The 18,162-nt window shown below is 44.8% G+C and overlaps 1 protein-coding gene across 1 annotated transcript in view; it reads right to left on the reverse strand.

Annotated features, from left to right (window-relative positions):
* TENM4 (teneurin transmembrane protein 4) overlaps positions 1-18,162 on the reverse strand; it is a 771,745-nt gene that overhangs the window by 530,345 nt on the left and 223,238 nt on the right. The window contains exon 3 of the mRNA XM_037840847.1: positions 1,036-1,144. Coding sequence (XP_037696775.1) covers positions 1,036-1,078 — 43 coding nt within the window. The 5' untranslated portion in view covers positions 1,079-1,144. The remainder of the gene's footprint in view (positions 1-1,035; positions 1,145-18,162) is intronic.

Consider the following 18,162-nt stretch of genomic DNA (forward strand, 5'->3'; position numbering starts at 1 on the left):
GACTGAAGCATTTCAGAGCCAGCGCTCAACCCTCCAGTGCTTTCTTCTGCTGGGGAGACCAAGGAGGCCTCATTTTCGAGGTACACCTCAAATATGGCAGCACTTTCATCAGCCTAGTTTCGGAGTCACTAGTAGAGCAGAACCCCCTATCTACCCATGTTAGAAATGTAGCGTGAGCAGAAAAAAACCTTTTCTGTGATCGCCATTGAGAATGTGGAGTTAATTTATTACTGCAGCATAACTGAGACCAAGTAGGCTCATACTTCTACCTTGCAAGATTGCACTGAGGATCAGAAAAAGTGTTTGGTACACAGTGTGCCCCTGGCACTTTCCTCTGCTTCCTCAGCCTTCTTCATTGCTGACCCAGCTTCTGTTTAAACTTCATCTTTTTCTGTGCCAAGTTACTCCTCTCGCTTGAAACGTTGGTCCACTTTCTCCAAACAACCCACTTCCTACTGCTTTTCATATTGCTTGTAGCATTACTTTTTTGTACAGCCATATAAAGAATAGCCTCCAGGGTCAACCTGGCCAGCTGGGCCTGGCCTCCAGACCACCTGCCATAGGGACAGCCGTCCTGTCAGCTGTCTCCACCCCATTCTCAACCATGCCTCTGGTCTCATCCCAGCTCAACTTTAGAGGTAAACGTCAGACTCCAGCACTGTCCTGTTCTCTTAGACCTGAAAATGACCCTGGTCTTCTTGTTGCTTCTGTAGATCTGCATGTTGCCTCCTTGCTCTCAGGACCCCCATCACAATCCATGCTGGATGCCTGACCTTACCTGCCCTGACTTCCCACCAGGTTGGCTGCCAACTTCCAGCAGCCCTTGCCACCTACCAGTCCTCCTCCTGCGTCTGCTCCCTGAGAAGTCTACCTCCATTCTAGCCTGACCTCCTCCACTTTCCATGATGCTTTCTGGCAAAAGCCTTTGACCAAAAATATATATACATATTTTCAGATTCCAAGATGGAATTTCTTATCAGTGCCACAGGTTTGCAGTTGATGACACAGAAAATCAGACCAGACAAGGGGACTAACCTGGCTCCATATTAGCACATTCCAAAGAGTCAGCAGTATCCATGGGCCCTGCAGCCCTCTCTCTAGGGCCATCGGATCCTGGAGGACGATGGGTGGAGTGTGGCCCTTTCTGTTGAAGCAGAGAACACATACCCAATTGAGTGAAACGGCAGGAAGCCCCCTAACCCCTTTCTCACAGACTTTCTCCAGCAGGCATTGCAAAAACACACCAATGTGGCAACGCAGGATATAACTCCCGGGGATGAATCTGAACCCAACATTGTGGGATTGAGAACATCTTCTTGACCAAAAGGGGGATGTGAAATGAAATGAAATAAAGTTTCATCGGCTGAGAGATTCCAAATGGAGTCGAGAGATTCCAAATGTCTGGTGGACATTCTTACGCACCATATAGATAACCCTCTTTAGGTTTTAATGTATTGGAATAGCTAGAAATAAATACCTGAAACTACCAAACTACAACCCAGTAGCCTTGACTCTTGAAGATGATTGTATAGCAATGTAGATTACAAGGGGTGACAGTGAGATTGTGAAAACCTTGTGGATCGCACTCCCTTTACCTAGTATATGGATGGATGAGTAGAAAAATGGGGACAAAAACTAAATGAAAAATAGGGTGGAGGGGATGATTTGGGTGTCTTTTTTACTTTTATTTTTTCTTCTTATTTTTATTCTTTGTGGCATAAGGAAAGTGTTCAAAAAATAGATTGGGGTGACGAATACATAACTATATGATGGTATTGTGAATAGTTGATTGTACACCACAGATGACTGTAGGGTATGAAAATATATCTCAATAAAACTGAATTAAAAAAAAAACAAAAGCTAAAACAAACAAACAAACAAAACACACCACTGGAGGAAAGGAACCCATTCCTGGTTCCATCATGATGAAGAGAAGCAAGCAGATTCCTCAACACCATGCCACCCCCCCCCCCCCCACCATGCACTTCCTCTAGGCAGCTGTTTTGGGAGGTTAAAGTGCAGCTTGCTCTGTCCTCCCATCTCATCTTATGCTGTGGGAATAATGTTCTTTTCTTACAGTCCTTGCTTATACACCTGTTTTCGCTAGTGGACCAAACCCCTCAAGGGCTGGGACTGTATATCAGTCTTCTTTACAACCAAGCATGGGGCTTGGTGCAGAAAAGAAATGGAGTGTTTTATGAATGGAGGATTAACTGTGTGCTGGGATGGGTGTGCAGGACAAAGCATGTGACTGAGGCAAGTGGGCACTGTGATTCATCAGGCAAATTAATACGTCACTTGCTTCTTTGAACCTTAGTTTCTTGCTCTGCAAAAAGGGCCAATCTACAATATATCACATGGGACTGTTTGGAGATACCTGGGCAGATTTCCTTAGACATAGAGCTGTGGTTCTGGCCCTTTGTAACTACTGGCAAAACACTTCCTCTCTCTGAGCCTCAGTTTCCTCATCTGAAAGTGGAAAACTCTGAATAGGATGATGTGTGAGGTCCTTTTTACCCTTGAATTCTATGACTGTGAATTTGATTTGTCACGGAATCTCTAGCACCTAAGGAGATACCTATAGTACACGGGAAAGTTTCGTCAAATGAATTAAAGAAATCCTGTCCCCTTCAAAAGATTTTAGGTCATTTGCCTTGGGTCATTGCAAGAGGAAGAACTGAGATTTGAACACAGTCCGTCAAGTACTCAAGGTTGGTGTCCTTTCCCCTATACCATACTGCCATGCTTAATTGCTAAGGGTACTACAAAGAGTCTTATCATATAAAAGATCCATTAGCCTAAAGAACAAAGCATGGAGAATAAATTTAGGCATCTGGGATAAAGAATCATTTTTTTTTTTTTAAATTCCTTGAATACATATTTGCCAAATATACCTAGGAACCTAGCTCAGAAGCCATTATGATCTATCATGAGGTGAGGAATTACTGATAATTCCCATTAAAAACAAAATTCGCCAAAGTGTGAAATTCTGCTAGCTTTATCTACAGTTACTATATTTCTGTATTGTAAATTCCCCCTTATTTTAAACAGAGTCACTCTATTAGGGAGGAATGTTCACAAGACTCTGCTTAAGTGCAGACCCCTGAGTTTTTGGGGTTCACCCCCCAGAGTAGGTGACCTAGTGTGACAAAATAGAGTTAACAAGACAAAGTTTGGAGGTAACCTAGAAAAGTCCTTATAAATCATGTCATATTTACCAAAATAAAAAATAGAGGTATACTAAATAGGACATTTTTACAGTGAAGCAAAAGAGTTTTCTGCTCCCTCTGAAATTTTGGGGGATAAACTTCAGATGAATAAGGTGTGGTAAATAGAAATGCAGTGCACCTAACAAAATCATAAGGCATTGGGCACTAGTGTCTTGGCCTCTACCCAAATGTCCAGTGCATTCTGGCTTTTAGGACTCAGAGTTGTTGATTTTGTCCCAAAGGGTCCTGCTGGGGTCCTAGCCATATCCAGTGACTTGGATGTTTGACATGAAAAAGACTCAGGGTTTTTCTCAAACCTCATGTCATGAAACTCCACTCTGTCCATGATAACAAAGTTTGTGCTTTGGCTTCTCATCTGTGCTTGAAGACCACCCCCCCCCCACCCCCGAAGAAGTTCTTAGTCCTGGCTATTCCTTCTTCCTTCATTTTTTCTAAGGCTGCAGGGAAAACTTCAACTCCTTTTCTTCTATTTCCCTTTCTTTTCTATTCCCATCCCTCAATTCGGTCTTTTTTCAAAGTACCTCCAAGAAGCATCACAATTACTGCTAATGAAACCAAAATGCTCATGGGTGGCTGAAAAGGTTTTAGAATTATTTCTATATTAGCATTTCATTGAGGGGAAGTCCATGTTAGGAAGGGATGATGGCTTACATTTGTTCATTTTCACCCATTTATTCATATACTGTGTTAGGTGCTGTATGGGATACACTGATAAATCAGAAGCAAATCCTGCCCTCAGGAAGCCTATAGGCTGGCAGGGAAAATGAGGCATGGCCTCAAATAACTATAATGCTTGGCCGTTTTGTAAAAGAGATACAGATGAAGCCCAGTGAGAGGACAGATGATGGAGACATCACCTTGGCTGGTCAATTGGGAAGGCTTTATTGGACAATGTATCATTTAAGCTTAGCCTTGCACCAGATAGAGCGTTTGTGGAATGGGATGGGGAAAGGGTAGGAAACTCCATGTGAAGGAGTAAAGGCCTGGAAGTAGAAAGCATGACAATAGTGCCTGGCTCAGTTTTTCAGAATGTGAGCAGTGCAGAGGGAGGCAGAGGAAGTCACATCCAACAGGTGATGTGGATCTCAACAGGTAGGGCACCTGAATGCCAGCCTAAAGGATGTGACATTTACTCATTGAGTAATAGGGAGCCATTGAAGCTTTTGAGCAGACATGTGACACGACTGGAGATTTTGCTTTAGGAAGGTGACTTGGGCAAGCCCTGCACAGTATGAGTGGGAAGGGGAAGTGACTGGGGTAGGGCACTCCTAATTGTGTGCCAGGCATTGGGTGGGGGGTTAGGAGCTCACACATATCTGGTCTCATGTAACCTTCTGAACAACCCCAGGAGGCAAGCTTTGCCTTTCTGGATTTTCAGAGGAGAAAAGGAGGCTTTGGGAATTTAAACTGTTTGTCTCTAATCCCCCAGCTAGGAAGCAGTGGAGACAAGACCTGAGCCCCGTTCTTTTCCTTTCCAGCAAGCCGTAAAGCATGCAGTGATCTTGTGCACAACGCCAGCACATCGGGCACAACTGTCCTGCTCTCTATACCCCTTCTGGCATACCCCATGGGGTGTGGAAACATGATCATTTCCTCGGCTGCCTTTCTGCAGGACCCAGATGGAAGTAAGTGCAGTGTTTCCATTCAGATCCCCTTGTTTTTGTTAACTTCCCCACAAACTGCCACAAATCAAGGAGCTCGCATGATGCCTTTAGTTGGGTTCCAAACAACACTGACTCTAGTTTTCTTGCAGAGAATTTCAAAGATAGCAGGAAACTAGCTTCCTCCCTTCCAGGGATTGCCTGTTCTGGTCTTTCCCTTCTCTGTGAAGCTGCAGTAACAGGAGCAGAGGACACAGACACCCAAGAGAACGTGTTTTGGAGGCCCAGGAATCTGCTTGGGCCATGTGGAATGTCAATGAGGAACGCAGCCTCCCCTTGTTCCTGGCTGCCACGGGCTCTGCCCTCACTGCTAAGGGAAGGCTGCCCGCAGAATTCCAGGTTCACCCAGGAATTGGATAATTACATGTGAGCCTAGAGATGGCATCACAAATCACCCCGAAAGACGCCTGCTGTTAAAGCTTTGTTTTTCCTTTTACGGAAGTTGAAAAAAAAAAGGTCTCTTTCTTCTCAACACAGGAGACGATGATCACTTATACCTGAAAGTAAGGGCTCTGGATTTTGGAGAGGAAGCCCAGCGCAGTGGCAAGGGCAGAGGCAGGGACTTTGGAAGCACACAGAGAGGATGTGAACAGCACCTCACCCCGGTATGGCTGGGTGGCCTTGGGCAAACCACTTAGCTTCTCTAAGTTTGCTTATCTATTCAATGAGAACGATAACAATGGATCAGAGATAAATAGTACCAAACCCTTAATAGATGCATTATTATTTCTTCTTGTTTTTTATGTTCAACATTCTAGGCATTGCTTTCTCTTCAAGGTTGCTCTCCTCTGCATAAAGTTACTAATTCAAGAAATGGATTTTTGCAGGGGAAAAACGCCAAATCTACGGCAAGTTGTTCATGCCATTGGCCTAGCCCTTCTTACCAGGGCCTTATAATTATTTGCTTGCTTGTCTTTCTTTTCCCCAGATTGGTTGCTCCTTGAAGGCAGTGGCCTTTGTATCTTGAATTCCTACCACAGGGCCTGGCACATTTTGATGTTATCTTTCTAGCATAGCCACCTAACTTTGGGAGTCAAACCAACCACAAAGATACTGTTCTTATGGGATTTTATTTCCCCAGCCTGGTTTGGTGAGTGACTTTAAGCCATACCCTCAAGAGCACATCCAATCCTCTAAAAACCATCTCATTAACATGCAAATCATTAGCACAAAATATTTCACCTTGTTACTTTGCTAAGAGCTTTGGTTTCTAATTCAAGCCAACTATATGTGCCAACATATTTAATAACATCTTAATAATGTCAGATCTCTGGACAGAATCAGACCAGGATGAGAGATCTGGGATTTAATGGGATGCCAGAAGGGGACATGGCAAAGGGGAAAGAAAAGAAGCATCAAATTAGATTCAAATCCTGGCTTGTGCAGTTGAGACAAGCCAGCCTAGGGCCTGGGGTCAGGAAAAATGCTCAGTTAAGGTTAATTCCCTTCTCTTCCCCTGATCCTAGGGAAAAGCAAAGCCATAAAACTTGTTGCAAATGAACAGTGAGAAAAGAGAAGATTCACCACATTCCTGAGTCCATTTTGAATATGGATTTTTTTTTAAAGCTTTTTTCTCTAAGGACTGAAGGAGGCAGGTTATTTCATTTCAATTATGACAGCTGCAACTGCTGCTTATGGACTCAAAGACCAATTTTCAGATTAAAAAGAAAAAACCACACCCACATACCCACACACACCCCTACACAAACTCACTGAGAGACTCAACTTCATGCACAGAATGGCACCTCCTTCAGAGGGCATGTCAATGGGGTTGGAAAAAACTGGAACGCCCTGCTCGAGATACTTTGATCCAGGTGGAAATCCCTAGCCATACTCACCCTCCTTCCCCTCCCACCTCAACACCTCTCTTCCCTTAACATTCACAATCAGCTCACACGCCACAGTGATATGACATGTTTTGCGTTGAGCAGCTGTACATTTTTAACACACACAAGGGGAAATAAAGGCAGCAGCAGGTTTTATGTAATCTTCCTATGAATTTTTAACTGGGTGTCCTCACTCATGAAGGCCTGAAAGAGCTTTTTTACAGGTCCTTCATGGGTCAAGCCGGCCAGCTCCGGACACGCCGTGCTGAGCAGTGTCTGGGTGCTTGCGCAGTGTGGGAAGCCGAAAGAGCTCATAAGCCATCTTCTGGCCCAGAGGTGGCATCTAGGCTTCCACTCCATATTCTCTCTTGTGATCCTTCGCCTGTGTACACGCCAGTAGTTCTCAATGTTAGTCATGGCAACCTGTGCCTCAGGAATCCTTCACAGGTGTTGCTGCCAGAGTCTGAACCATGTGTAGATTTATCTTTGAAATGACTGAGGATCCATGCTTCAGAGAGAAAGTTGCGTCAATTGGGTGGGGCACATCAGCATGTAATTCACTGGGAGTAAGATGAGAGATGCTTGGCAATCACCAGAGAAGGATCATGTGTAAAGGATCATGTGTTTCTAAGGGTGTGCATGGACTCTGCCGATAAAGCCCAACATATACGTAAGCACGGGCAGGGAAGTAAACGGTTCTTCTCAAATAGTGCTGAAAAGCTTTTATTTAAACAATATCTACCTTTTTAAAGCCTTCAAATTTGCCATCATAAATTTTTGGATTTGGAAGTGGAGGACAAACTCAAACTCTAGTTCTCAACTACTGGCCTGCTCCCAGACTTCAGGGCCTTTCTTCAGCTGTGTCCTGAGCCTACCAGGCCCTCCCCCTCCTAGGACGCCCACCGGACCCTCTTCTTGATGCAAGTGCCAACATTTGCACGAAGCCGCCTCTGTTGTACGGATCAGGCCGAGTGCATCCCCACACCAAACAGTCACCAAGTCCAGTGGATTCTACCACTAAAGCCCTGGGGGTCGCCTGATTCCAGCCCTGGTCTAGCACTCTTCAATTCCTTCCTCCATATTTTCATATCGCCAGTGTTCTTCCTAAAGTACAAATCTTGTATTTGTATTTTGGCTTGAAACCTTTATTGGTCTCCCATTATCTTTGAGATGAAATCCAAATTCCTACCTAGAGTAAGAATGTTCTTCACAGACCAGCCTGAACACCTCTCCAGCTTGTCGCCTGCCACTCTTGCTTCCCACGCTCCATGCTCCAGCCAAACCCAAGTGTTTTTAACACCTCCCTGCCCTCCCCACTACTCTTTCTTTGGCCCAGGATGCCCCCATAGTGCTGACCCACTAGTTTCCCTGTGCAGAATCCCTATCCTACTTATTGGGGCTGTTTGCCAATATTTCTGGCTCTCTGCCTTCTAGCACATGGTGGGACTGTACTCCCTGATGGGGCCATGCTCTAGACGAGCAGTTTGAGAGGGCAGAACCTGATCAAAGATGGACCAAACAGAATTCTTCGCTGGGATTTTTTGAAACAGAAATGAAAAAGAATGAAACCTCTTCTAGTAGTGAAAATTGTAAGATATATACTTGAGGTCTGCTGGTGGCTCTGTGGGGAAAGCTGGTCCACAGTGAGGAAGAAGGAGGCTCACAAGTATAAGAGAGCAGATCAGAACAGCAAAATGGGATTAAAAAAAGTCCTAAAAGAATTAAAATCCTGACCCCAATTCCACTGCATCTCTGCCTTTTCCTGGTTGGGGTATTCAACTCCTTGGATTCTAGACGGCAGTAAGTCCCTCTGTTTTGAGTAAGTCAGTGCAGGAGTTTCTGTCGCTTACAACCAATAGTCCTATCTAACACTGCCCTTTCCCCACTATTACCACTAATGTTAAGAAAAGGAAAGCAATGTGAATGTCTCAAAGTGATGCTGAATTTACCAATTTGGTGACTGATGAGCAAACAAGCTCACTGCGTCAAAATACTGTCAAAACATGTCTCAGGAAAAGACAGGGTCCCCTCCTGTCTGGGTGCAACAGCCTTCATACACTCACACCCTTTAATCCTCTTGGTGTTTTCCTTAATCCAATAACAGCAAGAATAAAATCTGAAAAGGATTTTCTTCTGCATAGTTACACCTTTCTTCTATTCTAAACACAACTGCATGCCTGGCTCCTTGAAATGTTCCAAAAGAAAACAAAAAAAGCCCAGCCCAAATCCCTCATCTTGTTTTATGTTATTTTCTTGGCTGCATAAACTGAGGGGCCTTTGTTTCTTCTGTTCTGCTCTCGAACTCTTTCTTTCTGCATTCCTCTCAGTCCAGAGGTCCCACCCCAGCAGCAAGAGCTCCCAGCTAGAAGAGAAGGGAAAGGGCAGACAGATAGAAGGCAGGACTGGAAATTGACTGTCTCAGGCCAGAGCTGAAGACACCCCAAAGCAACTTACCAGCCCTCTGGAATAACCACTGAATGCAAGCCCTAACAGGCAGAATGTGGCTGGACAGTGGGGTGTGGGTAATGGGTTTTAACTTGTAGCACAGAAGATAATTGTTCAAGGTATAGTTGGGTCATTGGGGTTGCCACTGAGGTAAGAATGTGCAGAGCCATTATACTTTGAAGATTGCACAACAGAAGAGAGACACTGCTCTTCTCCAAAGGACTAGGGGAAGCAACTATACGAATGAACAAGATTTGATGACTACAGGGTGTTAAAGAGTTCACCACCCTCGCCAGCCTCCACCCCGCAACAAAGGTGAAAGAGGAACCTGATTGTCCCTCATTTATTCTATCCAGGAGATCATACAAGAATATGAGGCTTATATCAAACTGTCAACTGTCTTGATCAGAGAAATTAGGAAAGCATATGGGTTTCGTGAATGGGTTTGGCCAACTCATCCTTTTACAAAGAAGGGGGGTGGTGGTGGACAGAACGGATACTGTGCTGGCCTTTGGCCTGTTTGCTCTTAGATCCATTCCCCACATTTCCCTGCTCTGCTCTATTTTACAGGAACTATAGTTCTTGGGCTTCCTTGCTTACTGGCTTCTGGGTAGGTTTGGTTGCTGGAAGACCCTGGAAGAAAATTGGAGGTGAGAAGAGAGAAGCTGGGGTATTTCTCCCACTCCTGCTCTGTCTTAGGCAGCATCCCTGGTTGTGGCCACATACCCTCCATTGCTTCAGCTCCTGCCAGGCACTGTACACAGTGGTTCTTGCTTGATAGTCTTGGTTTCTGGGCTCTGGATACATTGCCTTCTCCCATTGTCCCTGCAGTCTAGGGGTGATAGTGGGAATTCCCTGTTGTAGCTAATCTCTGGACTGCTTTAACATCTTCTTCTTAGCTGTTTCATCAATTGTGTGACCAATTCCCTATACTAAATTCCCTCTGTTGAAAGACCTAGAGTGGTTTATGTTTTCCTGCCTGGATTCTGACTAACAGAGAAACTGAAAAAGAATCTGCTGGATGTGCCCCTCTGTAGCACTCAGTACAGTGAATACACAAAGACTGTCAGTGCTTGCACTGGGCTAGCGAGTCCATGACAGAACTGACCACTGCAGCCAGTGGTCAGAATTCCCAAGAAGAAGTAAGTGATAGGCGCAGACACCTGAGAGGTTTGGGGAGGACGCTGTGGAGGGAGGAGGGGAGAGACATAGAGCCAAGTTTCTGCTTTTTATTTTGTGGGCCAGCTTGAATGTGACTTCCTTGCTGTCAGTTGACACACTAATGTGGGACAGGCCAATAATTAATGCGGCAAATGCCAAGGAACTCAGTTGTGAAACCTCAGAATCCTTCAGAAGGTTAGGGTGTCCTGTGTCATTGCAGGGAAGCCAGGAGTTTAATAGAATACAGACCGACCAAAAAAGACATCTCTTAGCAGGTTGAGTGAAACACTTAATTATTAGTGTAGTGTGGCTTGTTTGGGTCTTTCTGAGGCTAGCATTGGTCCTTCCAAACTCAGAGGGGTGGGGAAAAAAACATCCTTCTTTATTGTGAGAGGATGAAAACAGGAATAAAATGGGAGAACATTTTAGTGACTGCTGACAGACAGTGCAGCCTTTGTTAGGAAGGAAGAATTTGGATGTGAAAAAGTATCTATAAGCAGACAGACACTGGCTGGAACAGAGAAAGAGCCAAAGGAGGGGGAAAAAAAACCCACCAGAAATTGAGGGACGACGTCTTGCAAGCTTTCCATATGAGTAAACCACTTGGGTGGTGGGCGAGTTTCAAAGCAGAGGTCAGTTTCCCACAGTCAGGGCAGAGGGCTCAGTGGGATCCATGACGCATTCTCTTTCTGCTTCTGTGCAGGCACTTGTCACAGGTGGCCTTTTATTGACTGACACAAGTGTCCAGATCAATAAACCCCACGGGAACTGGAAAGACCACCAGGTGGTGGAACAACAAGGCTGTTAATGAACGGCCACATGACTCACCTCACTGGAAACCTCTACCGGCCCCAGAGAGGAAACCCATGTTGAGACTTAAACATAGACAGACTTGGAGTTAACCTTGTCATCTCCACCCACGTTCTCAGACCTCATGTGCCCATCCATACAAATACAGGTGTTTATATACACTCCGGTGAAGCGGAAAACATTTGTGGGGTGAGAAACTGAGTTGCAAACAAAATATTCCTCTCCAGAGATGGGAAATTCAAAGACATTTGGGGCTTACAAATGTTTTTCCACTTTAAGTAATTTGTTCCAATTTTTGTTATAACGTGTTCCTCGTGTTGCTTTAGTAGACTTTATTTTTTAGAATTCTTTTAGATTTACAGAGAAATTGTGTAGATGGTACAGAGAGTTCCCACATACCCCACACCCAGTTTCCCCTATTCTTAATATCTCCCATTGGTATGGTATATTTGTTACACTTAATGAACCCATCCTGATACATTGTTATTAACTACAGCCCATGGTTTATTCAGATTTCCTTAGTTTTTACCTAACATGCATTTCCTGTTTCCCGGATCCCATCCAGGACATCACATTACATTTAGTTGTCATGTGTCCTTAGGCTCCTCTGGCTGTGACAGTTTTTCAGATTTTCCTTGTTTTTGATGACTTTGGCAGTCAAAGTCATCAAAACTTTGATGACTGAGGAGTTCTGGTCACGCATTTTGTAGGATGCCCTGCTACTGGAATTTGCCTGAGGTTTTTCTCATGACAAGACTGGATGTATGGGTTATTGGGAGGAAGTGTCCCATACACTTTTAACCCCCTCTTAGTTACAGGAGCTGTGCCATAGTCCTGCTGGGGCTCCCTGACAACAGCACAGGAAGTTTGATGTGCTCTGGCATCCTCCCTTACAGACAACACAAAGCTCTCACAGTCTGGCCCCTGCCACCTCTCCAGCATCAAGTCCTGAATTTACCCCTGTGATGGTTTGGCTCACGTGTCAGCTTGGCCAGGTGATGGTGCCCAGTTGTCTGGTCAAGCAAGCACTGGTCTACCACTGCGAGGACATTTCACGGACTTAAATCATCAGTAAGTTGCATTTATGGCTGATTACATCTACAATCAACTAAGGAGAGTGCACTCACCAATGGGAGATGTTTAATCCCATCAGTTGAAGGCCTTAAAAGGAGAAGTGATTTAATCCAGCAGTCAGCTCAGAGAACTTTCATCTCTACTTCAGCTGGCCAGATTCTCCTCGGGAAATCATTGAAAACCTTCATCGGAGTTGCCAGCTTGCAGCCTGCCCTATGGAATTTGGACCTGTGCATCCCACAGTTGAGTGAGACACTTGTATAAACTCTCATCTTATTTACGGCTATCTCCTGTTGGTTCTGTTTCCCTAGAGAACCCTGGCTAATACTCTTTCCATTTTCTCTTCCCACACTAGACTTCCTTGCAATTCCCCAAACATGAACGCACCCTGTCATATGTCCATGCCTAGGCACTGGCTGTTTCCTTTGTCAGAAATCCCCTCCCTCCCCTTAGCTACCTGAAAACTTTTACTTAGGTGTCAGCGCTGAGCACACAAAAGCCTCCTCTTGGGAACCTCCAGCCATCTGCCACTCCAAACAGAATGAGTCGCCCTCTTCTCAGTGCTATGTCAGTACTTTGAACATTCCTGACCAGCCTATTTAAAATTGTGACACCTCCACCCAACTCTCCCTAACCCACTTCTCTATTTTTCCCCATAGCACTCTTCAGCATCTGGCATACTGTATATTAGCCTGTTTATCGTCTGTGCCCCACCCCCACCCCCTGCCGCCAGAATGTAAGTGTCACGGTTTTGGCCTGTTTTGTTTACTGCTGTATTCAAACAGCACTTGGCACATAGAAGGTGCTCAGTTAACATGTGCTGCAAGGACAAACAACAATGCTGGAACACTGCACACACTCTTCTCATAGCTGTTTGTGTATGCCCCTGTTTCTTCAGGTAGACAATGGACTTCCAGGGGGTAGGAGCAGATCCTGTTTAATGTGGGAAGGAGTGGTGGAGAAGCCCGCATTTAAGCCATGCACTGATGAACTTCATTAGGCTCCACTCCCTACTCACACTTGCTGGAGCAGCATTTCTGTAGGGCTGCAGGGGACACACAGTGCATTAGGCAAGATATACTCCACAAGCTTAGAATCCAAGAGCTTCTGAGCAGGGGTTAAGCCCTTCCTTTCTATAGCTCGATCTCTGACTCCCAAACACTGCCCCTTCTTCAATACTGGATGGTAAGGACCATGTCTGGGGACTTACTTGGCGGTAGAAACAGCAGCAGCTCTACTACCCAAAGACATTGGTTCCAGCCAGTGACTAGCCTGAGGACTGTGGACAACCTCTCGGAGCCTCAGTTCTCACATCAGGCAAGTGGGAATAATTTCATCACCTACACCAAATGTCTTAGAGGGTTCTTGTAAGGACAAATTGAAAAAATGGATGGGAAAGTACTTGTAAATTGTAAAGCCCAATTTAAAGAATTTTTGTGTCATCACTAGCAACAAATCCAGCCCCCACATTTTCTGTGATGCTACAGGAGTCATTTGCCTGATGATGACTCAGACAGGCAGCGGATGGAGAGATGGGCACTACCAGACAGAACTTTAAAAACAAAAATTCACTGGGCCTTTTGACCAAGATCAAAATGAAATGTGCACATTAAAAAACACATATAGCCAATCAGATATTTACAGTATAAAAGATTTTTCCTCTGGCTGCCCAGAAAAGACCCTTGGGCTGACGGGTACACTTTTGTGACTACTTTTAACTTCAAGTCTGCCTTTGTAGCTGGTTTCAAACCACCCCATTTACCCACTTCAAAAGCTCAGCTGGGTCTTCAGCATGTAGATTATAGACCTTAACATGAATGGAAATTAATTTTACTGTAAAATTCTGTACAACAAAAAGGGAAGAAAATAAGTAAAAGGAAGTCAAAATGGAAAAAATACTTGCAGAATGAATGATAGCAGAGGGTTAATAGCCATTCAATAAAAAAAAAATAGTGGTAATTGGTAAGGGGAAAAATTAGGACTCCAATAAATAATAAATAAATAGAAAACAGACATAAGCAAGTTATACAAGTATAAAATGTTTAGCTTCTCCAGTAATCAAAGAAATACAAATTAGAGCAAAAATTTAAATGTCATTATACCTAAATTAGAAATGCTTATTATTATTATTATCATTATCATTATTACTTAAAAGGATGAAGATGTAGGGGAAAGGTCATGATGTTTTGGAGGTAGGTGTTTAAAGATACTAATTTAGCACCTATTAAATACCAGCCATGATGTTAGGCATACAAAGCAAAGATGGGTCCCAGCCACAGGGGCTTCAGGATTTCAATCCTGCTCATCCACTTTCTAGCTGTGTGATCTTGAATGAGTTATTTAACATCTCTGAGTTTCCCATTCCCTTATCTGTAAAAAAGAGATAATACCTTTTTCCAGGGCAGCTATGAAGGTCTCTAGCTTTTACACATATGCTAACACATTTGATTCAACCAGCTCTGAAACTGAAGCAAGGCAGGGAACATTAGCCCTCTGTTTCCACATCAGTGTCCACACTGAAACTTAGAGAGGTGAAGTTACTAGTCCAAGGTCACACTGTTAAAGGCTCCAACCCATTTCTCCAAGGTCTTAGATCATACTCTCTGTGGAGGAAGGAATGTATAAGGGTCCCCAAAGAGAGGCTGGTGAGGAGAACATTTCAGGGGGAGCAGAGGCTGGCAAGACATAAGGAGAGGGGCCAAGACCACAAGCTGGGACAGATTTTTCAAGGGCACAAGCAGTGTGTGGAGTGGGGGGACACCCTCACCCTGACCCCTTCCCTCCTCCTAAACCCAAGATGTACTGACCCTGTTTGCATTCTGCAATGACACTGTGTGGGTTTTCCATTTCTTTGATAGATGATCAGAAAAGCAGGAGGTGGCAGCTGGCCTGTTTATTATCTGCTCTTACCAGGCACCCTAGAGTGGTAGGCAGAAGTTGTTGACTGCATCTACAAACAATCCACTCTCCACACACTCTACCACCACAGGCCCAGAGAACTACACTAACATTCAAGACAGATCATGTCAGGAAGAGAGAGAGAATAAGAAGGAGTATCTGTGAGTGTGACTGGGAACTCTTATGGGTGAGCCATGTCTGGGAGAATGAAAATGTTGTTCAGGTGGAAACTTGGTCAGCCAGAGAAGGAACCCAATCACTGATCTGACTGGAGGTGGAAACTGGATAAAAGCTGACAAGAAAACACAAGTGAGGTCAGCAGAGTAGAGTGGTTAAGAGTTCTCTGCCCATGTCACTCCTTTGCATAAAACCATCCATGGCATACTACTGCCACCAGGGTACAATTCCAGACTCACAGAACAAGGTATTTCATGATTCGGTCTCTGCCTTGCCTCTAATCTTAGCAGGTACGCGTAGTTCCCTAAATGTGGATGTGCCTGTCACACCTTTGGATGTGCATAGTTACCCAGCTGGTGCCAGGCTTGTCTCCCTCTTCCCTGAAAAGCTCGATCAGATGCCAGTTCCTTTAGGAAGCCTCCCCTGAGGCTGCCAGGTGGAGTCAGACATGGCTCCTTTGGTTCTCCCTCACCTGCACTGTGGTTTGTTTACCTATCTCCCTCCACAACCACAGATGGGCTGAGGCCATTTCTCACCTAACTTCGTATCCCAAGTCTAGCTTGAAGCCTGACACATAGCGAATACCCATATAGTCCACAAATATTAATGGGATGGCTGGTTGGATGGAGAAAATAAATGTTTTACCAAGTTCATCCAGAACTGGCAGACAAGTGGGTGGGAAGAGAGAGGGAAAGATGGCTAGTCCAGAGGCTGGCGCAAAGTGTAGATTATGACAGTCATGGAGATGGGAAAGTTGCAGGGCATTCAAGCGGTTTTTGGTAGATGGACTTCTTAGAATCTGATAAACTCCTGGAGGGGAAAGGTTGAGAGAGGTTACAGAGAGCTTGGCCCCCAGTTTCCAGAGGGAGTAGAGCATGCTGCATTTAGGCAACTCAGGGCCTCAGGTGCATCACTTTATTTTGGGCAGGGCAGGGTGTGACATCTAGGACAGCTGGTGAGTGTGGTTTAATCAGGAAGCAAGGAGGCCTGTGGACTGACAGAGCTCCAGGCAGGTTCTTACCTTGTCACCAAGGTGGAGAGACCTTGCTTAAGGTGACCCACAGACAGAGAGGCTCTTGTGACACAGCACAGGCCCTGGGGCCTTCCACTGAGCAGGAAGGAAGGGTCTGGCTTGCCGCAGGGTTCAGATCCTGTCAATAAGGCTACCCTGAAGAGCTGGACAGCCCTGAACTCATGGCCCACATAGCGTCGCCAAGAGGAACATGCAGTCACCTCTGCAATGTGACAGGTCCTAGGAGAAGTTGTTGAAGGTAGTGGAGTCAGACCTGGCTTCAAATCCTAGGTGTGCTATTTATTAGCCAAGCAGCCTTGGGCAAGTCTCTTCCCTTCTTTGGGCTCCTGTTTCCTCATCTATAAAATGAGGGCATAATACCCACTTTTGATTGCAAATGTTATTTTAAATAAGCTTACATAGGCCCTGCACTTTCTTCCCTTTAATCTTGCCCTCTGAATACCTCATACATCGTTTGAGCAATGGGGAGAAAATTGCTATCAAGAAGCCCATCAAGTACTTAGTTGGATACTTGCTTTGAGCTGGGCATTGTGAAAGCTAGACAAAAATCAGAGGGAGTTTTGGTCCTATATGGATGTAAACAAGACACAATGCTATCTGTATGTGCACTGTTCCCTGTCCCCAGCACCTCTCATTCCTGACCTCCTTTCATCCTTCCTGGCTAAGTGACCTCAGGCAATTCACTACAGTTGTCCTGGCTCAGTTTCTTTGTTGGTTCAAATAAAGCCTATTAATGCCTGCACCAGGGGCTGTCCTTGGGTGGGATGAGCTCTCATATGGGAAAGTGTGTAGGGCATGGCAAACGCTCAGGAAATGTCCCTGTGTTCACTTGCTACACCTCTGCAGAGAGCAGCCTTCCTGGGCATTCTCAGAGGCTCCTTTCTGCTTTCTCATTTGAATGCTTAATGGGTTTCACCCTCTTAAGTGACACCTGCTGGAAATGTAATTGTGCACATAATTGCTACATGGGAATGGAGACAGGTTTATTTCCCATACCTGTGTTTCCCTTAGGAAAAGAAGCAGTGTGCCCATGACGTCTTTTCTTGTATCCTTGCTGATGGAGCACTACGGTATGCTTTTTCCCTAGATAACAGCCACCTGGCCCAAGAGGACTGGAAAGGCAAGACAGAAATACTTGCTAAAGCATTAAGATCTCCAGAACCAAGTGTCTGGCACTGAGCTCAGGGAAGTCACTGGGCCTTGTCCTAATACTGAAAGAAGACTAAAAATTCCACTAGAATATCCACCTGACAATTAAATTCCAAAAGACGGGTGGCCCTGTTGTAGAGTATAAAGAGGAATGAATTTGGGGTTCCTGGGACTGAGTTCTTAACTGTTCTCCTCCTTATTTGTGTGGCCTGACACGTTAGGTATTCTAGATATGGAAGTTGGGGACTTAACACTATAATGATATTTAGCATTATTGGTAATAATCTTGTTAATGACTGGCCAAATGGGACTCAGGACAGGTAATGTTTGGGAGGGCAGAGAAGAGGGAACAGAAGGTTGAAGCAAAGGACAGGGAGAAAAGCCTTACTTAGTGCCAGGCTCTATTTAGATATAAATATACAAATACAAATAAATAAGAATATATAAATGCATAAATATAGATCAGGTTTGCCGGGTCCAAAAACTGATCATTGGCCTTGTGGTGCTGCAGAAATAGCTCCTTTTCCTATTAGAAGTCCTCCTTTCCCACAGAGCTCTCTTCCCTTTTCTTTCTTTCAGCTTCCAGAGATTTCTCTGTGCTCTCTGAATACGAATTAGAACATACACCTTCTTTGACCTGAACTTCTTTGCCTGGTTAGACCAATTCCTTGGACTACTCATGCCTGAGGTTCAAACTC

This window comes from Choloepus didactylus, chromosome 6, assembly GCF_015220235.1.
Source record: "Choloepus didactylus isolate mChoDid1 chromosome 6, mChoDid1.pri, whole genome shotgun sequence".
Classification (NCBI taxonomy): domain Eukaryota; kingdom Metazoa; phylum Chordata; class Mammalia; order Pilosa; family Megalonychidae; genus Choloepus; species Choloepus didactylus.